At 43.2% G+C, this 26598-nt stretch overlaps 1 protein-coding gene across 1 annotated transcript in view; it reads right to left on the bottom strand.

Annotated features, from left to right (window-relative positions):
* Positions 1-11127: 11127 nt before the first annotated feature.
* The window catches only part of LOC121501024 (androgen dependent TFPI regulating protein), a 62450-nt gene continuing 46979 nt past the window's right edge, over positions 11128-26598 (bottom strand). The window contains exons 5-6 of the mRNA XM_041773135.1: positions 20719-20870; positions 11128-12977 (exon numbers count right to left, since the gene is read on the bottom strand). Coding sequence (XP_041629069.1) covers positions 12943-12977; positions 20719-20870 — 187 coding nt within the window. The 3' untranslated portion in view covers positions 11128-12942. The remainder of the gene's footprint in view (positions 12978-20718; positions 20871-26598) is intronic.

The following is a 26598-nucleotide window of genomic DNA, read 5'->3' as shown; positions in this document are numbered from 1 at the left end:
TGTCTGCAAATGAAATTTGTAAAAACATGTTTCATCCTTTCAGAAGGTAGATTAAATAATTGCCCCGATATGTGCAGAGTGTGAGCATCAGAGAGATTGCAAATAGAATACTTTGCCCTCTCTTTACCCGAGGGTGAAGGGGCGCAGGTGCAGAAAAGATTAAGTTCGTGCAGCAAGTTGCTAATTGGAACAAGGCATAGAACTTTCAAAACGCAAGATAATTTGTTTTTAGTATCTCTAAAAAGGGGGAAGAGCCAGTTTAGCCACCAGAGGGCTCTCATCATTCCATTTAATTGTAGGCCTAGAATTATTCATGAGCTAAAGACAAATGCAGTTGAAGACCAGCAGAGAATAGATATCCTCCCCCACTCCATTAAATTTATACTACCATTGTAAGGACATCCTGCCAAGTCATCTTATTACAAGATGAGGGAATTGAAAGTCAGCAAATGTGCTTTAAAGACTGCATTTCCAAATGTCAAGGATGGCATCCTTGTCTCGTGTTAATTGAAAACTGAATTTATCTCTAGTACCCTGTAACACAAGGACTGCTTGGAAGGTTTTCCCATATGTTGGATGGTAAGAAGGAGGAAGTTGTAAAAGGGTTGCGTCTTGAATGTAAACCTATCTAAAGCAGTGATGTTTGTTGAAATTTTAGTGGTGCTTTATGAAGACTTAGAGGGTTCTAAAAACTAGAGTTACTAGAGTCTATGCGTTTATGATTTTTCATTACTTTTCCCATTTTTATTCTGCTGGGTCATATGTAATGCTCTCTTGTTTACACTTGAAGTCAGAGAATTATTGAGACCTTCTTGTTGATTTTGTGAAGTCATTCAGACAATAAGTTAGTGTCCCTCTCATTAAAATCTTCTGACCCTGGGTGCCCTCATCGGCTGCTTTGTCCTCTGTGACTTAACACTGAATCCGCCAGGATCACACATGATAACCTATAAATATCCTCCGTTGGGTTAATAGAGCCTTTGAGTTAAGGGAGCAGAGAAGGACATGGATGGTTATTGATTTCCAGACACTGGGCTGTATTCTCAGTCCATTACGACATTCCATCCATACATTACAGTGACTCTAACACAAGGTACATATTGTACCCTCAATTTATAGATAAGGAAGCCTTGCTCTGAAGGCGAAATGAGTCACCCAGAATGGTAAATTGCTGTGGAAATGGACTAACTGAATTTTGCCTGCCTGTAGAGTTCATGCTCTTTCTAACATTGAACTCAGGCTTTGGGCCTTTCTTTATCTCTGGCTACCACCCTCTCTTCAAGCCATTCAGGGATCTTTTGTGGGGCTTTAGGGCATTCTATAGCTCTCACAGTGTCTACTGGAAGTATGGTTTAATAGTAGTTACAGCAATAGTGCAAGGTCCCTCCCCAGTGTCCCCCCAACTGAAGGGCACTGTCCATCAACCATAGAGGACATAGGAGACAGTGATGAGACCCCAGCAGGTCTTTTGCAATAACTGCCATGGTTTGGCCATGGCTGCTTTTCCCATTCCAGCTACTAATGGCCTCTGAACCTGGGACTGCCTGCCAGTAAACACAGGTGGGGTTAATGGGACACCAGATCAGTACTTGTGCTCCTTCCTGTGAACTTGACGTAATCGACCACATGCATTGAGCTTGTGTAATAATGAGCCTCACTCCCAGGAGGAAGGCATAGTGGCTCATGGTTAAGAGGACCAATGCTTATGGATTTGCTCTGACTCCTTCACACCTTCTCACTCAATTCACTGGAAAGCAATGTTATATGAACATGATGGTAGTATGAAGTCAGTAGTAAGATCTGTAACCATAGAGGACAGTGGCCTTTAGCACCTCAGTCAGGAAGTCACACCTAAGACCATGGCCTTGTGAGAATCATTAGCACAAAATGATCGAGAATACATGCCAGACACAAATCTGCACAGGGAGTCCAGCTCCAGCCCCATCTCAGGCAGAGCACTATGAAACCCCAAGTCCCTTCAGAGTCATGTGTGGAATAGTCTTGCAAAATAATTTTCAAAGCAACACTCCAACACTAGGGTTTTCTTTCTGAAATCTGTTCCACTGAACGGGCTCATCTGAGGGAGGACAGACTTTGTTTCCTTGATTGGATGATGTGGGATTTCGGGAGATTCTTGAATGGAGGGAAGAGAGGGAGTTTGGCAAATGGAAGCTGAGGGCTTATTATAGGCCTGTGAGTCACAGGGACTGCAGGCAAATGATTTAGAAAGTGGGGGTAGGCGTGAGGCAGGGCTGGAAGGCAGACCCAGAGAAAGGAAGCCAGGCCAGGGAAGAGGAAAGGTAAAGCACATTAGTCAGGGTTCTCCAGAAAAAGAGAACCAAGAGGCTGTGTCTGTGTGCATATTTGTGTACATATACACACCTATATATGTATACCCGGGGGGGATTTTTAAGTAATGCGCTCATGCTATCATGGAAGCTTGCATGTCCAAAGTCTGCAGGGTGGGCCAGCAGGCTGGAGACCCAAGGGAAAGGTCATGCTCTAGCACTAGTCCAAAGCCTGACCTTTGGCAGGATTCCCACAGGAGCCTCCACCAAATCCTAGCAGCTTGGGCTCTTTTATTGTCATGGAAATGCATTAAAGGGCAGCCTGGGTGGCTCCACAGTTGAGCGCTGCCTTCAGCCCAGGGTGTGATCCTGGAGACCCGGGATCAAGTCCTGCGTTGGGTTCCCTGCATGGAGCCTGCTTCTCCCTCTGCCTGTGTCTCTGCCTCTCTCTCTCTCTCTCTCTCTTTCTTGTTCTGTCTCTATCATGAAAAAATAAAATCTTAAAAAAAAAAAAAAAAGAAGGAAATGCATTGAAGTCTGAAGTAAACGTGAGAAGGCCCAACCACAGAGCTCTGCAGAGGCCTCTGAACCATTCCCAGAGCCTGGCCCCACACCCTGCCTCAATGTTACATCCAAAGGGACCAGACAGTCAGTTATGCTATCAGATTTGCTAAGCACTAGGATGGGTGAACTCCAGAAGGCAGCTTGGAAAGAAGGGTCTTCCAAGTGATGGTCAAAATAACCTGAAACTTACTATATTCTCTCTCTTTTTTTTTTTTTTTTTAAGATTTTATTTATTCATGAGAGACACACGCAGAGAGGCAGAGACAAAGGCAGAGGGAGAAGCAGGCTCCATGCAGGGAGCCCGATGTGGGACTCCATCCCAGGACTCCCGGGCCACACCCTGGGCTGAAGGCAGGTGCTAAACTTCTGAGCCACCCGGGCATCCCTGAAACTTACTGTATTCAGTCAGACTTCAGTTGCTCCCATGTACAAGGAAAATTCAAAAATTCCCATACATCAGTGCTTCCAACTTTGGCTGTGCCCTGGAATGACCTCGAGGTGCTTTTAAACCTCCCAATGCCTAAACTATAGCCTAGATGGATTCAGAATCTCTGGAAGAGGGATCTGGGCATAAGTGTTTTTTGTAGCTCCTCAGGGCTCCAAATAAGCAGGTAAGGCTGAAGAGCTCTGCTAGACCCCTCCAGTAGTTCTTCATATTCCCTTCCTTCACCTCACCCCTTGGCATTCTGCTTAATGTCCACTTAACCTATTTTGGGGGCCATTCAAGCTACTAGGCATCGGGAAGAGGGTTTTCTTGGTACCTGAGCCCTTTCCATATTGCCTCAGAAGGTCAGAATGAAAATGTTTAACATTTTGATTTTGAGGAGACAGAAAGAAGGATTGACCTTCTAGACATCATGAGGGAACAGAAGCAGGATTTGGTGAGATCACATGGCATAGAAGAAAGGGGGCAAGCATCAGAACCGACTAGACTTGGCTTAGGCTTCTTCCTTCTTGGATAATTCTTCCTTGGAAACCCCATCAGCCTCACTGAGCCTTAGTTTCTTTATCCTTCACATTAAGATAATAATGTCTACCTTGTGGGACTGTGAGGAGGACTAGAGATAAGGAACAGCAAATGGCCATGTGTAGTAGGTGGTATAATCACCAGTGGTATAACTTATTGGTGATTGCTTAAATTAAGACAAGCAAGTAGGAAGAATTAAAAGCTAGAGTTTGATATCCAATGACCTCTGACCCCCAACCCCCTCATTTGTACAATAGGGATAATGTTCTGGGTTGAATAGCCTCCCCTTAATATTTATGTCTGTCTGGAACCTCAGAATGTGACCTTATTTAGAAACAGCATCTTTGCAGATGTGTTTAGTTAATTGATCATCTTCAAAATAAGTTAAGTGAGAAGTGATCATCTCCCCTAGTCTCATAAATCAAAAACAAAGGAGAACAAAGAGACCACAGAAGCCTTGGAAACAGATGGGCTTGTGGCCCTGAGTTCCTGAGTTCCTAGGCCCTGACTTCCTGAGGCCCTAAGTTCCTAGGAGAGGGAACTGGTTTCCTGGCCAACAAAGCATACTAGGAACAAACCTTCCTTCTTAAATCCCCCAACTGAAGAGCCTGATCTTCACTAGTAAGGCATTCCTTCACCCGATTCTACCATTGGTGGGGACAGAGCCTGGCATCAACATAGTGCTGGTGGATTTAACTATGGGGCCTCATATCTTTCTCCCCTATACACTACCCCTGCAGCCAAGGAAGGTACACTAAGACATGGGGGCCGATTCTGTGGTGGGATGGTTTGAACGAAATCATTCTGTACTCGGGAGAGCCCTAAAAGCAATGACTGATGTCCTTAAAAGAGAAATAAGAGGCAGATTTGGACAGATTTCAGATTCCAACTATGATAAGAGACACAGAGACACAGAGAGTAGAATGTCACATGAAGATGGAGGCAGAGACTAGAGGGGTGCAGCCACACACCAAGGATTATCAGGGGCCATCAGAAGGAAGGCTTCTTCTCTAGCCTTCTGAGGGAGCCTGGTGTTACTGACACCTTGATTTCAGACTGTTACCTCCAGAACTTAAGAGGATAAACGCTTGTTTTTAAGCCACCTACTTTGTGGTTCTTTGTTGCGCTAGCCCTGGAAACTGGGAAGCAAATACAGATAATAATAGCTCTACCACTTATAGACTACTGCAACTATAAACGAATTTACATTGTAAGTATATTTAAATTTAGTGATGGTAAAGGTAAAATTTAGGCTAAATGTTAACTGGGATTATCCAGATGCTGGATAAACAGTCTGGCCTGATGTCAACTATCTCTTGGAAGGTGTTTCAAAGGTGACCATATGAGAGATGAAGTACAGTGACAAATGTTAACTGGAGAAGGGGGCAAGGCGAGAGGCAGTAAGGCAGTAAGTCAAATGCAAGAGCTTCGGACCCTGGGTATGTCCACCCACCAACAGGGAACAAGGGCTGCCTGCCCTTTGATTGCAGACGCACAATCACAACCTTTTGTAACACAGAGCACATTCACTCACTAACAGCTTGGAGCCTTACAGGTTCTCATCCTCAGAGACCCTGCATCACTATCCCAGAGTCGTGCTTTCAACCTCTTTCCAAATAAGTAACCACAGGACCAAGATTTATGTACATGTGGCATTTTCATTAAACCCCTTAGAATGCACAGGAATCTCCCTTTATGGTTGTTAATGCAGTCAAGGAAGTAATCCCTGTTTTAAGTAATCCCAGAGTCTAGTATGACTCCCAGGTGGGCCCCCGAGAGTTCATCTGTGAGTTAGAAGGACTTTTGGCAGCAGGTCTTTTTTTCCCCATGATGTGGATTTACCCAGAAACCTCCATTGCTGAGTAGGGAGACCATGATTGAATTGGCTGCAGACCTATCTCTTGGCATCTTCCTCTTGGGTTGGTGATATGGAAGGGCACCAGAAGGTTGAAATGGCCACACACATCTAGTAGAGGAAAATACAGGAAGTACCAAAGCAATCTAATTTATAATAAAAAGAATTTTACTTAATCACATGACTTTACAAATTGGCAAATTTGAGATAACGCATGTATGTAAAATGACAATGTGAGTGGACTTTAGAATATACTTAGTAAAATTTTCCAATGGAATAAAACACAACATCTTAGATTGAGAGTTTTCAGAATCGCACACCAGATTCCTGCCAAGGTAAAAGTCATACAGTATTTGTTTTCTTAACTCCACTTCATCTAACTTCATAATTTGAATCTTAATAAAATTAAGTGTTGAGTGAAAACAAATCCCTACAGTGTCACCAAATGTATCAGCTCAGGCCAGACTTAAGCCTTCAGCGGAAGGTTTTGTAAGCTCTTGTAGTGGAAATGTTTTTTCTCTTCTTCCTGTCTGCATCTCAGAGGGGCTGAGTCTAGCAGAGCAGCTGCTAACACAGTGAGCAGGAGAAGCAAGGCTTGCTTCTACATTCCCACAGATGCTGCAGGAGGAAAGGCTGTAAACTCCTAGTGCCAATCCGAATCCTAGATCCAAGTGGTGACCACCATGGTCTCTGTCCTCAGGCCACGCATGCATGTGGCCCAGACCATGCACATAGCAGGCACTTGCTCAATGAATGAATGAATGAATGAATGAATCCTACAGTATGATGGAGTGCTATGTTGTTCAGCTTATAGGTTGTAACCTTATTGTTGGATTTAGAAATCAATGTAATGGTCAAAATATATTTCAAGTAATAGAATAGAAAATAATTAGAAAATAGTGGCCTATCACACATTAAAAGAGTGTGTGTGTGTGTGTGTGTGTGTGTGTGTGTGTGTGTTTCTATGGAGTCATGATGTAAAACATATTTCCACGGTATCAGTCAGGAAAACCTTTGGTGGAGTGGAAACTACTGGAGCATGTGTGTTGGATAGATCTAGGTTTAAATTCCCATGTCACCAGGAGACAATGAACATGTTACCTAAATCTGAGTGTTGAATATGCATTTAAAGCCTGTTGTATATCACGCACTGTGTTCTGTGTAGGGGATGCAGTGGTGAATAAGGCATGCTGCAGGGTGAATAAGCCCTCAAAGCAGCTCAGTGTGCCTTTAGTAAGTGTCCATTTTCCCTCAACATTTCAGGAGGTCTGGGACTGGTTGAGAAGATGTGTGGGTAAGAAGGAATCTCGGGGGGGACACCTGGGTGGCTCAGTCAGTTGAGTGTCTGCCTTCTGTCATGATCTTAGGGTCCTGGGATTGAGCCCCAAGTTGGGATCAAGCCCCAAGTTGGGTTCCCTGCTCAGCTCAGTGGGAATTCCGCTTCTCCCCTTCCTCATCCAGTTCCCCTTGCTTGTGCTCTCTCTCTCTCCCTCTCTTTGTCAAGTAAATAAATAAAATCTTAAAAAACAAAGGAGGAATCTTGGGGAAGCTCAATCTAGCTGAAGCTCTTCAAGAGCCAATGGAAACCATTTTTTTCCTTTGCCCTGCCTCCTCTCTTTTTAAGAATGGTGGCAATCCAACACTAACTTTTCTCCCCAGCTCTAGAGCCAATTGAAATTCCTGTAGTGCCAGCCAGACAATCAAGACTGGAAACTTCGAGAGTGGCATGTCACAGCTGTGCCTCCTCTTTCCACTACTCCAAAGGCATGCAGAATTTTGTTGACCCACTAGTGGCCAAGATCACTGTCTAGCTCTCTTTGGGGATACCCTGACCATACGCCCTCAGAGTGGGATGGAGAGCCAGGACACTCTCTTGGCAGCCCACAGAGTAAAACATTGTGAATCAAGCAAGGTTTGTCCTTGGAGTCTGCAGCTGACCCTTTCTGAACCTATTTATTTTCTTCCAATATTCTGTTTCACTCTGCTATGCATACCTTTCCCCATATTCACACTTTCTTTCGAGTCATCAAATATCCTTCACCGATCATTGAATATGCATGAGTGTATGTCAACAGGTCACCTCTTTCATTTGTGTAGGAAATGGGTCTCTCCATGTCCAGTGGAATGCTTTATCCTTGGGGAGGGATTTTTTTTTGTACATTAGTAAGATATTTGGAGTGACAGTAAGAGCAGAGGCCCTTTCCATGGTCCCAAAGAGTCATGCCATGGAGTGACTGAAGAAGTCTCAGTTAAGATGAAGAGTCAGACTAGACCAAGTCTTAATGATAAGAACTATTATCTATAAGAAAGGGCCGACCAGGCACCTAAAATAAATTCTGATGTAAACAGGATTTGTCTTCAGTGCTCCTCCTACACCCACTTCTAAGGATAAATCTCCCTGATTTGGATTAGTACACTGCAGGCACTCTTTGGGGGTAATCAGGGCTATCTAGTTGTCCAATCTGGAGCTCCCCCTGCATGCAGTCTTTATTCTCTAGGCCATTCCTCATCGGTTTTTCCTCTTTATCAAAATTTGTACTATGTTCCATTCTGTCAATGTGCTTTCTACTACTAGGTCCCATCAAAGTATAACCTGATCACCACTGTTAATAGGGTTCTGGGATTTAACAGGGAGAGAGTGTCTTCAGAGAAATGGTAGCTCTCATGTTGACACGCTCAGCTTCCAGGAGAGGGGGAAGATCATTAGTGATGAAGCCTATAGAATTAAGAAGCTGTAAGTAACCCTTGAGTCAATTCTCTGTACATATTTCCAGTACTCTCTCATGGTGCAGAGCTTGGCCTTGTTGGGGATACAGACAACTCGACATGGCCCCTGGTCTCAATGAGCTTACAGCCAAGCAGGGTGGGATGGAGAATCTTAGATGCCACAACCACTTTAAATAATCTTATTTACTCATGGTAGGTATTAGCCTGGGACTTTAAAAAACCAAGCCTCAGAAAAGGAAACTCTTTTTCCCCTGGTTTCTTTCTTTTTTTTTTTTTTTAATTTATGATAGTGATACAGAGAGAGAGAGAGAAGCAGAGACAGGCAGAGGGAGAAGCAGGCTCCATGCACTGGGAGCCCGACGTGGGATTCGATCCCGGGTCTCCAGGATAGCGCCCTGGGCCAAAGGCAGGCACCACACCGCTGCACCACCCAGGGATCCCTTCCCCTGGTTTCTATATGCATAGTGAGGGGGTGGAGGCAGGATTTGAATTCAAATCTCCTGTGGCTTTGAAGCCCATGTTCTTTCCAGCATCCCAACTGCTATGGGAATAGAGGCCAAGAGGCTGGATAAAGGGGAGAGATGCAAGGCTGGGTGGCACAGGCATGGCCCACTCCGGGGTGTAGAGAAGGGATTGAGTCTTGTACCTTGGAGAGCTAGAGGGAGCTTTCCGGAGACTGGGAAGTAGCACCCAGTAAAGTCTGAAGCCACAAAGAACTTGTTTTTATGACAGCATCTAGACAAAGAAAGGTCTATCCAGGATGGGACACCAGTTTAAGGAAAGGCTTGGAAATAGGAATCAAATCATGCTGGAGGCCAAAACAGTGGGTCCTTGATTAAGGGGATGAAAATTATTCTCTGGGGCCCCCTGCTTTTTTACCTCATCTCATTCAAGCCGAGGGAGGGTGAGCCAGTGCAAGAGAGGGTTTCCCTAGTCTAAGGGACAGGAGCTCTGCAAACCTGCCCTTACCCACAGCCAGTATCTGGAACCACTGCCTCGGAGAATGATGATCAGGGTCCCCCAAGGTGAGGGGCTTTTTCTCAGAAGTCCCTGATGACATAGGCTGCAACCTTCCTGGGAGGAAGGGTGAGGGAGCCAGGTGCTTCTCCCTTCCCTTTTTGGAATCCAAGCTTGTTTCAATTTACATAACACAGCTTAATCCACAGAAACAGGAGCCAGGAGGCAGGTTCTTTCTCTCTCTCTCTCTTTTTTTTTCTCTGCTCTGAGACACGGAAACCTTTATTTTCTCCCTACACCACAAACCGGTGCTGTTAAATAATATTGGATAATTGTACCTGTCGTACTTCCCATATTGTGCTGAGGAAAAATAATTGCTGGTTTTCTGCTTTGCAGTTTAGCTGTGACTTCGTCATTTGACTCGGAGCATGTCATTTTCTCCCATTTTAGACTGTGTACAGTCAAACTGTGTGAAAGGACCCGCGGATAGCAGCCCTGCGTGTGTGAGTGGGCGCGGGCCTCATTCAGCAATGATTTCTAATTTATACAGCATTGAAAATCCACAGCTATAAATAAACAGTTCTGACTGGCTTTGCTGCCTACTCAAATGCTCTATTAAAAAAAAAAAAAAGAAAGAAAGAAAGAAAGAAAAGAAAAGAAAGAAAAAGAGCCACCAACTGCATGAGAAAGGAAAACAATGACTGGGTATGGATTCTGGTTCTGACACTTGGGTCTGGGAGGGAGAGGCCCAGACTTGGGAGGGGTTCAGGGCCCAGCCAGGCGGCCTTCTGGGAAGCCCGGCCTCCCCACTCCTCTCTCAGCCCCCCCCCCCCCGCCCGCCCCACTACCCACGTGCAGGCGCCACGAGTTTGGGGATTACAGTATATGAAACTAACTTCCTGTTATGACAAGTGTTGCAAGCGAGTAGGTGCAGAGGAGCTGAAAATACTTTGAGAAATGTATGACCCATTTGAGGAGAGGATGGGGCTAATGGATTGTTGAGGCAGACAGGATAAGTCTTCACCCCAAATTGAAAATTGGGGTCGCATGTGAGATAGCAACTCTAGAACATATGGCCCAGTCCAAGAGGCACTGGAGTTGCTCTTCTCTAGGCCTATGTGGATGAGAATTTCCACCACACTGGGGTCCCTTGACCACCGCCTTTTATCTAGTCTTGAGATGTACATGTGTCTGTACTTTTTAAAGTATATTTAAAAAATGGCACTTTTTAAAAAAACTTTCAGATGACCAATTACTGCTCTGCTCTATAATCAAGAGATAGGAAGATGGGCTCAGGAATAGATTATGTATGTGACCTTGGACCAGTCATTTCCCTTCTCTGAAGCCAGTGACATGCTAGAGCCAGCTCCTGTGGTCCTTGCAAGGACCAAGTGGTTATGCATATCTCTTCCCAGCTCTGTATTCAGTGGCCTGTTGGCATCTTGAAAAAAAAGGTGGTGGAGTGTTCACACCACGGACTGGGCAAACACTAAATCAGGGCCTTACAATTTTCACTCTTTCTAGGGGGTTGGTTATTTTAGACATTTACCAGCACACCAGTATCAGAAACTCAGTTTCCTCACTTGGGAAATGAGGACATGATACATTTTCTACTTATGAGATTCTCGTGAGGATAGAGTGAGATCATGGGAGTGAGTGCAGTTTGCCAATAGCATGACCCTAGACAAGTATTATTGTTGACTATCTCCCCGTGCGATTGGTATGGCCATCTAACCACTAAGGACCTAGCCTTCTGTAGGCAGCCAATCCTACATACCTCTTAATGTTTATTTAGTGTGTTTAGTGTTTGTTGTAGATATTTTGCTGCTTCTCCTTTCTTAAGCTCCAGCCGTGCCTGGGAGCCACCTATGTGCTGGTGATTCTCAGGTATTTCTTGCAGTGGAATGGATCCTGCACGATGGTCAGTCATACAGAAATCAAGGTCTAAATTGGTTCCAGGGACCATGAAGCCACAAATAGAATTCTGAGCCCTCATCCCAGCCAAGAGCTTTCTATCACTCTGAGGAGTATGCAGCCTCAGTTATCTTTGGGGTGTGGAAATTTTGGGTGATCCCCTGTGGGCCTCGCATTTGGGGAATTTCCACTGTGACAACTGCTTCTGGGCTTCTGCTGAGACCAGGTGCTTGGTGCAATCAAGCAGCAGCAGGTATAGGAAAAGAGGTGCTGTTCCTACCTAGTTCAATCTGAAAAGAGTTGCGGCTCATATTTATATATTAGTAGATATAGGGTTAGTGAGATGGTGGGTTTCTGGGTGCCTGTTCCAGGCTTCTTGGGGACTGCCTGCCCTATTGTGTCAGTCTGCCATTTTCTCTGATTTCTCAAGACTGTTCTTGGTATTTCTAAGGTTTCCCGGTCTTGGAATAGATATGGCACTGTGGCTGGTCATACAGCCATCAAAGTTGAATGTGGTTCCAGGAACAGTTTTTGCCAAATTTTACCCATTTTTACTAAATTCCCTCTGCATGCTGTTAGCTTGAGAAGCCTGAGTACAATTTACTTTGCTGCCTGGACCCAGTTCACATGGACCTGGTGACATACCACTAGACTCCATGTTTATCCACGACTAGACCTGTTATCATCCATGTTCTTTACAAAAATGTGTCTGTAAATAAAGACCCAGAAAAACTCACGAGGAAGATCAAAGCTGGGTTTGTGAATCTGCTTGTTAATCACCTAGCCATCTGCTTTGTTAAAGTACAAGCGAACTCAGCAAAATGCTTTGTGCCAAAGCATTTTCGGGGGTCCTCAAGGTCATGTCACTTCCCATCACTTACTCCCCAAGTAAGATGTACTTTTATTTAACAAATTCATCAATATTCCAATAGAAGAGATTTTGATGGTGATGTCACTAAGTCCCATATTTGGACCTGCCCTGAATCCTTGTTCACAAGAGGCACAGATTTCCCCATATTTTTTAGAACTTACTTTCTCATTGCCCCAATTACTTTGCTCTCCTATCAGGTGGACAATTTAACTTCCGTATAGCACTCATCTCCCTACATCTCTATCTAGACTGAGGAAAACAAAACAAAACATGAGCAATCCATGAAAATAACTAGTTGATAAAAATACTTGTTTTTAGGAAGGTTGGGGTCATTAAAAATTGCAGAGGATGGGAGTTAGAAGATCTGGGGGCTAAATGCTATTGTCTTGGTTCTGACATTAGCTCTTTGGCTTCATGCAGGTTACTTCACAGCTAGGTCCTCAACACCCTCTTTGGTAAGGTGAATAGTTTCAGTGATCCTAAATTATTTCCCTCTTTAAACATTCTCTAACCCCGAGTTTGTGCAAGGTTCCTTTGCCTTTGGCTGGATTTTGACCACAGAGGCCAGACGAAGCTAACAGATTCTGAGACAGCAGTTATTGTTTTTTGCATGTCCAGTAAACTTTGCAAAAAACGAAGAGTCCCCAAATTAATCTACCTTCATAAACACTCTTATTACATTTAAATGTCATTGTCTGTCCTTTCTACCTTCCTATGTTGCTCCACCACCTCCCTCAACCAGAAAAAACCAAAACTCTCATGTTTTTTTCCTCCTTTGTTCTTGGAAAATGGCCTGTGATCATTTCCTCTTTTTCCTTGGCTGCATCGCGTCACCTGTATGATGAAGAGAGAGAGAGACATCAGACTCCAGGGTTTCTATAATGGGTAATTTTGTGCAAGCAGACATTCTCCCTGAATTGGGGCAGTAGAAAGTTGAGGACACTTAGCCCAGGGCAATAAGATGTACTTTACAAAGTTCTGAAAACCTAGCAAGCACCTCTACAGAAAAAGCAAGAAGCAGCTCTGTTGTCCCTGCTTGGTGCTTGACTCACAGCTAGTTTGTTGACTGATGGTGCCTTTGCCTTCATGGGCGTCTACAGGTCTATTGTGATTGCTGTTGCTTTTGGCCAAGTGTTTAAAAGCTGTACACTACCCATCAACAAACTCTAAGATTGTGCAAATGGAGACGAAGAGACATCAAATTAGAGAAGAAATAGAAGAGTGAATATTCACCTAATTAGGGTTCATTTTATGACCTCTCCCCAAATCAAATTATCAGCCCAAATGGAAAAGTACTGACATATTGATTAGATTTTAATAAACTCATTAGAAGGGCTTTCTTCTACTGAAATTATAGCACTAGATTTCTAGAATGACTTCCGTTCAGCCAACAAGTTGGCACCTCTGTATTTATTGATCATAAATCTTTGCATAAACTCTGGAATTTCTAACACTTCATTAATGCATTATCCTTTCCACCTGTTGTAAATGTTTTCAATCCTACTTAGAAAAATTTTCTCAAATCAGCCTCTCCTTGCCCACTCCAGAGCCCTGTTAGTTCTGGCTTGGTGCCACAGCAACCTCATGCTCCTACTTTCATGCTTCATCCTTCAAATCCTGCCCCCTCCATCAGTTATGCCTTTAAATATATTCTACTAATTTTATTTTGCTAGAATATCCCTTCTCAGAGGTTGTAGTGACTGATGGTTAGAAGACTCCTCATCACACTGATTTTCTAGGACAGCCAACTCTTAATCACACAACCCTTGGGGCCATCCTGTATTCATGCCTATCAATATTTTTAAGGACAGTCCTCTCTCTTCTTCTTCTTTTACTCATCCATCCAGATACCCTCAGTCACTCCAGGGAAGCTTTACTAATTTATCTAGCTTTACAGGATTCACATCATTTTCATTTATGCTCCCACTTATTTTTCATTTTTGATGTGGATTCTTTCCTCCCCTGTGAGGTCTTCTGTACTTTAGGCTCTAAGTACAAGCCCAGAACCTTCTCTTTTCTGAAGCATACACTCATTGCCTGTAATAAATCCCTTTCCTGTTAAATGACACATTAATTCCTTCGTTTTAAGAGCTTGGGCAACATCAACTTCTCAACTTTGTTGAGTCTTGCCATCCCTCTGAAGGCTCCTAAAAACTCTATGCTGCTTACCAATCCCCTGCCCCTCAAGTGTAACTGTAATCACAACCACGCTCCTTCAACCCCAGGTGCCAAGGACTGCAGAGTACATCTCCATTGAAGAAACACAACAGAAACTGAAGGCATAGAGAGAAGGAGACCAGGAGTGGAAGTGGTGGCAGGAAGTTCTTTTGTGAGAGGAGAGCAGGTGGCTTCATTCCTGAGATCAGAGTCTCCCACATCCAACACTAAGCAGCTAGACAGAGAGCACTAAGACATTTCCATGGACCCACAAATCCATTAGAGAAGGCATCATCCCAAAATGTGTCTCTGGGTGGACTTCCAACAGTCATTTCTTCTGTAGTGAGTTACATGGTGTGAACATCACAGAAATCATATTTATCTTTTTGTTTCTAGCTAGTGGGGTCCTGAATTTTCCTGGAGTTGAGCAGTCTCTGGGCTTCTCTGAGTCCTCAGAATCTATCTCTGGCCATGATTCCACAATACATGGCTCGAGATTAAGGAGCTGTGGACTTAGTAATAGGTCATATTAGCCTAAACAAAGTTCACAACATGAATTTCATATTTGAACTGGGAAATAGTGTTGTTTCTTATTCCTCTTTTCTTCATAGAAAGGCAATTTTTCTAGTGGAATGCCTCCTAGTTGGCAGTTAGGAAGCTAAGTCCATCCCTGATTCATTTTAGTCCTTTCTTTATCCTGTGTTAGATAGTACCAAGAAATAGAGATATTTTAGGCCAAACATTTAATGTTTGTCTTGTGCAAGATCCAAACGTTTTCTGCTGTCATGGCAAAAAACCCATTCTTTTAATCAACATCACTATGGATACCATATGTAATTATATTCCTTATTATTCCAATAGTCAGAAAATAGAGTAAGTAGAAACATTATACTCACAAAGATTTACACCTATGTATCTACAATCACAAAAGCTACTGCTGCTAGACTTTGAACTGAAAATTTGAAGAACATTTGCCTAGTTTCCGTGGGTTGGCTTGGAAAAGGGTGAGAAGGCAGATGGTTGGGGAGATATGAGGTGTTAGAAGAATGAGATTTGAACATGAATGAGTAAAAGTTTCAGTGCAGACATAGCAGGAAGGAGATGGAGCTGAGGTTCTGGCTAGAGAAATCCTTGTGGGAAAAAAGGCAGTGAAAGAAGGAGAAGAAATAATCCAACATGGACTCTGTTTGAGTTGAGGGAGATGAAATTAGGGCAAGAAAGGCAAATGGAGATATATTTCTGTTATTGACTGAATGTTGTTTCCATAGAACCATGCTTTAGAAATACACATGGAGTCATCTCCTTATAAGAGTCTTTTGTTGTGAAATGATCAGGGACAATATGCAAGACAGAAAAAAATTTAAATTTCTTCATGGATAAAACCAAAGAGGTAGACTAGATGACCTCTAAGCAGCTTTCAACAATAAAAATCTCCCTTTAAAAAAGTGTGGCCTAGAGAAAATAGTATTAAAGGAAGGTTTTAATGTCATTCTGTCTAAGCCATAGACACAAAGTCACTCGGTTAGACTAGAATTTTCAGCTTATGAACTCTCCTTAGGAGGGAAAGGATTTATGGTCTCAGGCCCTGACAAAGGATAGCCTGACTCCTGGCACATGTCCCTCAGGAATGTGAGAAGAGGGGTCATGGGTCAGAGATAAGCTGATTGCCTCTCCAGCCACATCTACATATAAGACTCCATGCCATGGTGGCCCGGAGGTGCTTAGCTCCGTTATGTGCCTGATATATATTGTGGGTGTGTTTTTCTTCCTGAGGAAGAAAGTCTTGATATCAGCATTCTTGTGCCTTATCCAGGAAGAGAGAAAGAAAGAAAAAGAAAGAAGAAGGAAAGAAAGAAGAAGAAGAAGAAGAAGAAGAAGAAGAAGAAGAAGAAGAAGAAGAAGAAGAAGAAAGAAAGAAAGAAAGAAAGAAAGAAAGAAAGAAAGAAAGAAAGAAAGAAAGAAAGAAAGAAGGAAAAGAGGGAGGGAGAGAGGGAGGAAGGGAGGAAAGAAGGAAAGAAAGAAGAAAAATTCAGTGCTCAAGAGGCAGACAAACAAGGAAGAGTATACTGGAACCCTTTGATAGCCCTTCTTCCCCCAGTCAGGATAGAAAGACTGTATCTGGGGCATCCCTAGGTGCTCAGACATGGTGTGCCAAGCTTACAATGATCTGCCAGAGACTGCTTCCCCTTGCCCAATTCTACTATTGTTTGAAATCTATGTTCCATCTAACTCTGCCCAAAGAGTAGAAATTGAATCTTTCCTGGTGGGTATGTGGTCCCAGTAAGTGACCCTGTGCTTGTTCAGCCCTCTGTCCCATGACACATAAAAGTTAGCACAGGGAAGGGTGTGAGATGGTGAAAAGTCATGCATGGTGGCTCTCTGGAAACTCTTAAGAGCTTTGTGAGTCACAGCATCTTCTTGAAGACCATCAGGACCTTCCTGAGAGCCTGATAGCATTTGTCTCACTGATACATGGGGCCAGATCCATGCTTCTACGCATTCCTGAAGTATGACACCCAGTATCCGAGTTCACATTTGATTATTGACATCATCGCTTATTACTGCCTTTCTCTCACTCCTCTCTGACATGACACATGAGGAGGTAGAAAGTGGGTAGACATTCAGCGAGTGTGGCCATCACTGCCACAGACTAGCAGCATCAGAATCTTTGCGTGTACACATTAGAAGGGTGGAATCCCACACTATACCTTAGATCTACTGAATAAGAATCTATATTTTAACAAGAGCCTCATTTTAACAAGATTTGGAAGCACATACAAGTTTGGGAAGTGCTACTCCGAGATTGTGGCTCTTGACAATCACTGCAGATTAAAATAACGGGACAGCTTTTAAAAATATCAATGCCAAGTCCCCATCTCCACATATAAGGATTGAATTGGTCTGGGATGGACATGAGAATTAGTATTTTTAAAACTCCCTCAGTGATTTTATAATGTGGAGTAAAGGTCAAGGACTACTGCTAGAGAGATACTTACAAATTAGATGGGCCTTGACTGATATTTCTTGACCACTTGGTACTTGGATGGCAATTCCTAACCAGACCACACTGTGTCTCAGGATTTCAGAAGCAGAGATTCCAATTAATTCTAGCCTCAATTAATCTGATCTCTTAATTTTTCAATAACTGCTCCCTCTCTGTCAATTTTTACTCTGCTATGTGATCGTTGCTCTTCATCGCCTTCAGCTGGGGAAATTGGTAAGCGATGCATAAAATCGAAGGAGAGGATTAGAATACCCACATAGGAAAGTCTGACTTTTGAGGGGGAGAATGAGATTAACAGCAATGACTCCTATGTGTCAGGCCCCGTTCTAGTCACTTGACACTTCTCAAGTCATTTATGGTCCTCCAGGATGTTAGGCTGAGGGCGCTAGTATTGTCTCCATGATGCACAAGGAAAATTGGAACACTAAAGACATTTAGTGTCTTGCCCAGTGTCATCGGTCTACCAGTAGTAGGACCAAGGTAGGAACCCAGGCAGTTTGGCGCAGAGCTTTTCTCCCAACTACTGCCTCCTACTGGTCACCAAAGCACTCCTTAAAGTTGTGCTCTCATCCAAGGAAGCTCAGGTGTGAAAAGAGGTGACAAAGTAGGATTAGTTCTGGATTTGGACAGAGAAGAGAAGGTAGCTGTTTACATCTCTCCATAGATCCAGAACAAGTTTGGAGAAGAACTCAGAAGAACCACGTGACTGATTGTCCAAGCCTGGGCAATGCTAAACTACATGTACACTGGCATGGCAGGCATTCACCATATCCTGGCATGGGTGGTCCGCTGACTTAGAGGTCATCCCATCGCTGAGAAGTCGAAGTGAATTGACACAGCCTACGTGGCTGGTTTGAGGCTAGCTGAGAGACATACCCCGGTTTTCTTGATTTCTATTCCAGTGTTCCTCCCCCTATTTTGCACTGCCTGTCCTAACACACATCTCTTTCAACCGCTCTCCAAACAATATACCATAGCATCACCATCTATGCTCCTTAACCTCTCTGCCCGATACTTTAATCTCCAACCATTATAGTCACTCCTTGACCACTGTCTCCAGAAGCCCTGTGCACAAAGTCCCATTTAATGCTTAGAGAGGAGAGCTCTTAGATACCCTCTGTCTGCATTGATTGATCCATTGGATAAGCTAATGGATACTCGAGAGTGAATGATGAATAAGACACACTCCTAACCCTTACAGAACTCAGTGTCTTGTGTAAAAACCTATGTCCATGCAGACCATAGGAGGCTTGCTGAAAGAGGTGAGTTGATATGATTAAGTGGGTGTGAGACAGGCAAAGACTGGGGGGGATGTGAAAGACTGAAGCCATGGAAGACAGGGACGACATTAATGGGTAAGAAAACAAGCAGCTGGTGGTGCTGCTGGGGCACACATTTAGAAAAAAGAGAGCAAAAGCCACAGCAAGGACTGGCTCACAGAGACCCTGTGTGTCATTCCAAGAGTTTGGACGTTCATCTGTAAACTGGGGAAGATTTAAAGTGTTTTAAGCAGAATAAGACATGGGAAAACGTGCTCACATAGATAGCTCTGTTTAGTTTTAGGTAATTTAAAGTGTTCACTGCAACTGGAATGTTAAGTGATCTAATTTCTCTTTTAATTCTTACTAGACCTTTTATAGTTATGGTCCGTTTAGAACTTAACCCGTTTATGATCCTATTCTGATGCCATATAGGACTTCTGGCCCAATCTGTTCTTTAAGGAGTTAAAAATCTAGAGAGAGGAGAAGGACACATGGCCACCTACATGTATCTCTGCCACTCACATTAACATAAGCATTTGCATATATGACAGTCCACATGCTGATGCTAACTTATTTGCTCATTGGGACCTATTGTAGTGAAAAATTGGATGTAGTTCTTAACCAATGAAGCTTACTTAAAAGATCTTTGTGTTAAAAATAATACTAAATTTGGTTGAAAAAGTTTTTAATTCAATGGACGTCTAAAAGTCACTGTAGAGTAACAACTTAGAAATTAATCATTATTGAATTCAATACAATTGTTTTAAAAAGTTATTGTTCTGTAAGCTCTGAGTAATCACGTTTCTCTCTGCAAATTTCAAATGGATTAGTTTCTTCCTTCTTTCTTTTTTTTTTTTTTTAAATATAGATTCGGGGAAAGCATCAAAAATCCTTACCAAGAACTTCAAGGAGCCAAACTAGTTAGAATTAGATGTCAACACATCTAAAATGTCAACACATTTTTTCCCCCCTTTGGATAATTTCCTGTGATTTGGAATCCTGATTTGGGGAGTAAATTTTAGTATTTCATTTTTTTTTAAGTGTTTGCTTTCAAGGATATTGCCTTTGAGATTTCCCCAACCCGTTACATTCTCCAAGGGTAGAAAACATGTGAAAAAGCCAAATTGCATGCTTATTTCCCCAGGGTCTCATTCTCCTCTCAGAAATATGTCGTGTTTTGTTTTTTGTTTTTTTGGGTTTTTTTGTTTTTGCGTACATGGGCTTATGTTTTCACACCAGTTCATAGATTGGGCGGAAGATGCCACTTGTGCCATTTCTATTTTGATAGAACAGAATGGCATGTGGGCGTGTGATGTGGGGGACTGTGTGTGACTCTTGCTTCCTTATATACAAAATCAGGGTATACTTCCTGCACTTCCCTTTGGGTAGGGAAAAAAACATGATTATTTTGCAACCTGACTTTTTAATACCTACTATTTCAACAAAATAATATTCTGGGGGTGGGGGTTGCGGGGGAAGCAAGGAAGAGAATAAAATCTTCCATTTTAAAATCAGCTGAGTTAAGAAGCAACATGATTCCAGCTACTTATAATTAGAAAGCTTAGCTTGCTGACATATTCACTTTGCCCAAGACCCTGTTTAAATGACAATTCTCATCTCAAGTATAGGATGTGAATTTATCTGGTGAATGTTTTACTATGGGTTAGAAGCAATCTAATGGGAGAAGGATGGGAGACCATCTGGGAAGGCACAGCTGAGGTTGGAAGAATGAAGAAGTTCATCTGGATTCCTATCCTTCGAAAAAGGAAACTTTGACACTAGCAGCTTGTATCCCTCAGTCCCTCACTTAAGGGAAGAAGACCCTGAGTTCATTTTTTTCATGCTGGGGATGATGACATCTTGCTCTCTGGGTCCTGAGCTCTCTAAACAAGATTATTTTTAGCCTTGAAATTAAATGAGGTATTGGTTGGGGGAGGTGGGGACATAATTTGATGGGGTCCTTTGAGAAAATTCAAGCTTCCCCCAGGCCTTCACTTTGCTGCTTTGGTAGGACCTGTCTGACTGAGTCCTTTGGACAAAGGCATCATGCATCACTGCCTTCTGCTTTTGGATTGGTTTCTCCTGTTTCCAGGAGGAGTGGAGAAAGTGTAAGGAAGGAATGTGTCTGTAGGTAAAAGAGAAATAAACTGACCCCATTTCCAGTGGTTGAGTTTCTCTCCAAGTAGATAGATGCCAGCACTAAAGATGTAGCTGAGAGAGAAGAAGGCTGTTAGACCCACCGGGCTGAGTTTGGCAAACACAGGATACACCCACGTACCCGTGTCAGAGTAGATCCATAGGACCCTGCAGAAAATGACAAGTCACAATAATTAGGATGGCGGGGGTGGGTTGGTGGTGGAGCCATTTTATCCTCAAGATCAATGGGGTTCTGGAGCCCAAAGTAGATAAAAAGAAGCCATGGGGATCATTTGTCAACAGCTGAGGTGCTCCACAAACCTACAAAAGTGATTCTTTTCTGGATAAATAGACTTGATTCAAAGAGACCTCCTATTTCATAAGCAGGGCTTTGTGATTTTACCTAATCTATTAAAATTCAATGTTGGTGAAAGACTATGGGAGAACATCAAACAGATCATCAGCCAAAGAGAGTATGTGAGGACATGAGTTCTTCCTTTCCCTGAGAGGTATGACCTGCTGAGACATTGAGCCTGCTAAGAGGGCATCATTTGCTGGCTCTTAGCCAGACAAGTGGGGTTTGCTTTTCTGTACCTGAGAGTCAGGTGCAGCTTTTCATTAGCCCTCTGAGTCTGTGGGGTAGGAGAGACAGAGATGGAGCATTATTGCTCTATTACAATATGCCTTTTAGAGGTAGGAGGGGTTTGGCTGTCAGCCCTGATTTTAGTTCATGAATAGAGCTGTGGATAGAGTGTTCAGGAGGAAAGGATGGATTTACAGGAGGCTCAGATCCTGCTCATGTGAGGATAGAATAGAAGTCAGTTCTGGAAGCCAAGAGAAGGAAAAGAAATGCTAGGAGAGGAGCCACGATGTCTAAGCAGAGCCTGCAAATGCAGTATGCTGGAAACCAACTGCATTGGAAGATGCCAAAATCTGAAATAACTTTTAAAATTAAATATGGGGAAGATGATATATCAACTACAGTTTAAAATTGGTTTAGAGGACAGAATCTGGAAGCAGCCTTCTATGATCCAAATCCTAGTTCTACCACCTATTAGCTGTCTTACCTTCAGCAATTTATTAAGCCTCTCTGTCCCTTATCATCATATGAAAAGTGGGGGTGCAAACAGCATACATATTATAAAGCTGTCATCAGGATTAAGGGAGTTGTTAACACATGTAAAATGCCTGGTCCACTGTGCCTGGTCCATTGTGATCATTTAATACGAGTTCTAAAGCTTCTCTCTTCTTAGGCACGGCACAGGGGGCTCCTAGCAACCTTCCATTGAAGCTCCCTATCTCTTATAACAATTAAGATATGCCAGGTCATACTTCAGAAACAACATTCAAATTTGGATACCTCTGGTTATCAAAAGAGTTCAGATGGAAGAATAAAATTCTGAGCTTAATTAAACTTTCAGAAACCCAAGTGTACTCTTGGTTGTTTTAAATACTTCAGATTTGTCAAATGCTTGTGGAAGAGACAAGGACTAATATGAAGCTCAGGACTAGGGTGAGGTAAGGGGGGCACCTATGGTATGAAATTTAAGTGGCCATCTCTGTACATCAGAAAGCACAATCAATCAGTTGAAAAGGAAACCTATGGAATGGGAAAAAATGTTTTCAGTCATATGCCTGATAGAGGATTAATATCCATAATATACAGAGAACATCCCCAACTCAACGACAGCAATAAAAAACTAAACAACCCAATTAAAAATGGGCAAAATATTTAATAGACCTATTTCCAAAGAAGATATACTAATGGCTAACATGTGAAGACACACAACATCACTAACCATTAGGCAAATGCAAATCAAAACTATGAGAGATAGGGCAGCCCAGGTGGCTCAGCAGTTTAATGTCACCTTCAGCCCAGGGTGTGATCCTGGAGACCCGGGATTGAGTCCCACATCAGGCTTCCTGCATGGAGCCTGCTTCTTCCTCTGCCTATGTCTCTGCCTCTCTCTCTGTGTCTCTCATGAATAAATAAATTAAAAAAAAAACTATGAGAGATAACTTCAAACCCATTAGTATGGCTACTATCTAGAAAATATTATGTGTTGGAGAGGTTGTGGGGGAACTGGAACTCTTATACACTGTTGGTAGGTATGTAAAACAGCTTAACTGCTATAGAAAACAGTGTGGCAGTTACTAAAAAAAAATAATTTTTTAAATTTAATTCACAGAATTACCATATTATCTAGTAATTCTACTTCTCTATATATATACTCAAAAGAATTGAAAGCAAGGACTCTAAGAGAGTGTTGATAGGCGCATTAATCTCTATAGCTAATACATGGAAGCACCCAAGTGTCCATCTAAGGATGAACAGGAATATAAAATGTGGTATAGATATGCAATAGAATATTATTAAACTTTAAAAAAGAAGGAAATTCTGACCCACACCACAACATGAATGAACCTTGAGGATATTCTTTTAAATGAAATTAGCCCGTCACAAAAGAACAGATACTGTGTGATTCCACCCATCTGAAGTACCTAGAGTCACCAAATTCAGAGAGAGAAAGTAGCATGGTGGCTGTCAGGGCTAATGGGAAGGAGGGAATGGGGATTTACTATTTAGTGTGTACAGATATTTGGGGCACCTGGGTGGCTCAGTCGGTAAAGCATCTGCCTCTTGATTTCGGCTCAGGTCATGATCTGAGATCCAGCCGTGCATTGGGCTCCATGCTAGGTGTGGAGTCTGCTTGAGATTCTTACTCTCTCTCTCTCTCTCTCTTCCTCTGTTCGTCCCCCCACCACACTCTAAATAAATAAATAAATAAATAAATAAATAAATAAATAAATAAATAAATAACTTTAAACAGACTTTGCCTCACCTTGTTCATTTTACACTGTGCTTATCTATGGTGATATCTTCCGTCTTGGAGCAGACCCTCTATCTAAATTCTTTCGGGCAGTTGGGGGAAGGTCAAAGTTTTTTCCTGAGCCTTGTGTTCCTTAAAAATAATCAGCCTAAAATAGTTCTCATGCCAAAGAAACACATTTTGGGTGGACATTTTCCTCCCCCACATTATCATTACTAAACCAGCATTGGGATCCTGTGACATGTGCATCACATGGGCATGTACGTGAGAAGGGTATCCACAGCACTTCTTTCCTGTATGGCTGCTTCTCATGACAAGCCAGGAAAGGTATATGGGACAGAAAGTAAATCCCCAGGGAGCTGGGGCGAGGAACTTGGGGTCAACAAGGAGACCTGAATGCACTCCAAACAGATTGTTTTAATTAGTTCACTTTGTTTACTTTGTATACTAGAAATTAGGGCTTCCTGGTTTCCATGCACATTTATATAAGATAGTCTGCAAATAAGGACATTCCCCTAGAGGCCTGGAAAGTTTCTCTTTATTTACTTCATTTTTGTTTCCTTCAGCATAAGGTTCCGCAAAGGAAAGTTCCTGAGGTAAGTTAACGAAGTCTGTAGCTTCACAGAGAAAGTGCAAAGAAAGTTATAGGTGTGTTAACTGTCAGCGGAAAAGTAATGAAAACACAAATATGCTATCAGGCAAGAGTGCAATTGTTTGGTGCAGGGCAGTCAGTGAGAGGCCTGGGTGAGGAGATGCTTATACTCAGGTGGGATCACTTCTTTATGGCTTGCTGAAATTTATGTTGAGAGGAGGAGGGCAGAGGGAGAGAGAAGGAGGAGGAGGAGGAGGGAAAGGAGGGAGGGAAAGAGGGAGGGAGGAAAGAAGGAAGGAAGGAAAGATGGAGGCCAAAATGGAATTGGTCACTGTCTTCTTAGTCAGTATCAGCTCTTCCCAGCCCCATGTAAGATCCCATGAGACCACATCTAAATGTCCACTGTACTCCATTCCAGGCCCTTCATCTGGAAGAGTTTCTATAATTGTCTACTTGCTGGGCTTTCTTGCACCCTTCAATCCACTTTCCATACCACAGGCTGCCAGTACTCCAGTAAGAGAAATCTGCTCATGGCACTCCTCTGCCTCCAGGGAATCCGCACCAACCCCCTTAGGAGAATACCCAAACTCCTTTACCCAGCCTACCTCGTCTTCCCTGCCCACCTGTTGGCTTTCAGGTCTACAGCTTATCCATACTGGATCCTTTTCTGTTTCTTAAACGAACCAAGCTCTCCAGCTCTGGGTCTTCACTCATGTTGTTGTCTCTGCTTGGAACACCTCTGACCTTTTCACTCCCTGAGACACGCTTCTCCTTGCTCTGTGCCTAACTGAACCATATTTACAATTCAAGTCTCAACTTAAAAGTCCATTTCTCTAGAAAAGATTTCCCAAAGATCCTGTAACACTCACTCGGGTAGGTTCTTGTGCCACTTACTTCCTTTACCATGAACTTTCCTTTGTTGCTTATTTGACTGTCTTCCTCAGTAGCCTGGAATGGGACGGGGATCATATCTATTATGCACATCTGTTTCCCAAGTGCTGGGAAGATGGCAAGTTCTTTAGGTACTTTTTCTTTTTTTAAAGATTTTATTTATTTATTTATTTATTCATGAGAGACACAGAGAGAGAGGCAGAGACACAGGCAGAGGGAGGAGAAGCAGGCTCCATGCAGGGAGCCCGATGCGGGACTCGATCCCAGGACCTGGGGATCACGCCGGGAGCCAAAGGTGGATGCTCAGCCACTGAGCCACCCAGGCGTCCCAAGTTCTTTAGATCTTTAAATGAACGGCTCTTTGTGGCGGTTCTACTAGCACCCATAGTTCCCTTTAGCTGCTGTTCCCTGTGGCTGCTGCAGAAAGCTCTCAGTTGCCTGATCCACCAAGAACACTGCAGCCTCTGAAACTCAGATGGACCCATGGTCTTCCAAATTCTAGTTAATCTATTGCTCACTTCATTATTACTTTGAAGAGACCAATACTTCTTTTCCTCAGTTCTGAGAGCAATATTATGTGTCCTAGAGCCATCTGCCATGTGAATCTATGTGAGTCAGGCTGGGCAGGTATAGACTGGCAGCTAGAAATTAATCTTTTATAATTTTCTCATCCTAAATCTTGCAGCATCCAGCGGTAATCATAAAATCCATATTTTCTTGTCTCGTCAGTACAATAGCAGTGGAAGTCTATGGGTTAGGGACGAGTCGATAACGAGGGGTTTTATGGGCTTTCTGCATGTAATTCTTAAAGCGCTAACACTCACGCTCTCTTTCCCTTGCCCAGCAGAAAAATAGAATTAAAGGACCCTCTGGTCCCATATTTTCAGGCTGACTTCCTACAGAAGCATGTCAGATGGTCACAGTTGCATCGGAGGCCAGAAGACAGGGACAACCTGGATTCACATTTTGTCAAGAAATGCAACAAGTTAGCAGATTTCCTACAAGGAAAATGTCCCTGACAACAGCTGGGACCTGGCGATTCCTTAAGGTAGGGACGGAGGAGCCTATTGTTGCCTTTGCAAGGCACTCCCATGTCACCCCTCTGCTCACCTGCCCTCCCAGGCTTTGTACTCTTCTCTGCAAATAGCTCCCAGTCACACATGTGAGCAATGGCACGTTGAAGACACCTGCCAGCCTTAAGCTACAAAAAGGACTCCTGTACCTTCTCGGTTTGCTACCATCTGATCATTCTTTGCTACCTGGCTGCTCGCCTTGCTCCCTCAGCCCCTTGGGCGAGGGCATTACCTCCTCATTCACTTTCCACCTCTCCCTCTCTCCTTGTCTCCCTGGCTCCACCCTTCTCCCCACCCTTTCTCTCTCCCCTCCTCCCCCTTCCGTCTCTTCCTCTTTCCCTCTTCCCCCCTCCCTTCCCCCCTCTCCCTCTCTGTTTATCCCAGCTTCCCCTGTCTCTATCTCTTCAGTAATCTCATCCCACCAGGAGGGTTCCCTCTCTGGATCTCCACTGTCCCACCTTTCTTGGGAGGGCCTGGTCTGAATGTCCAAACAGAAGTTCCTCTAGGCA

Source organism: Vulpes lagopus, chromosome 10 (assembly GCF_018345385.1).
Source record: "Vulpes lagopus strain Blue_001 chromosome 10, ASM1834538v1, whole genome shotgun sequence".
In the NCBI taxonomy this organism is placed as follows: Eukaryota; Metazoa; Chordata; class Mammalia; order Carnivora; family Canidae; genus Vulpes; species Vulpes lagopus.
The sequence above is the reverse complement of the archived record's forward strand: the minus strand, read 5'-3'. Positions and strand labels throughout refer to the sequence as shown.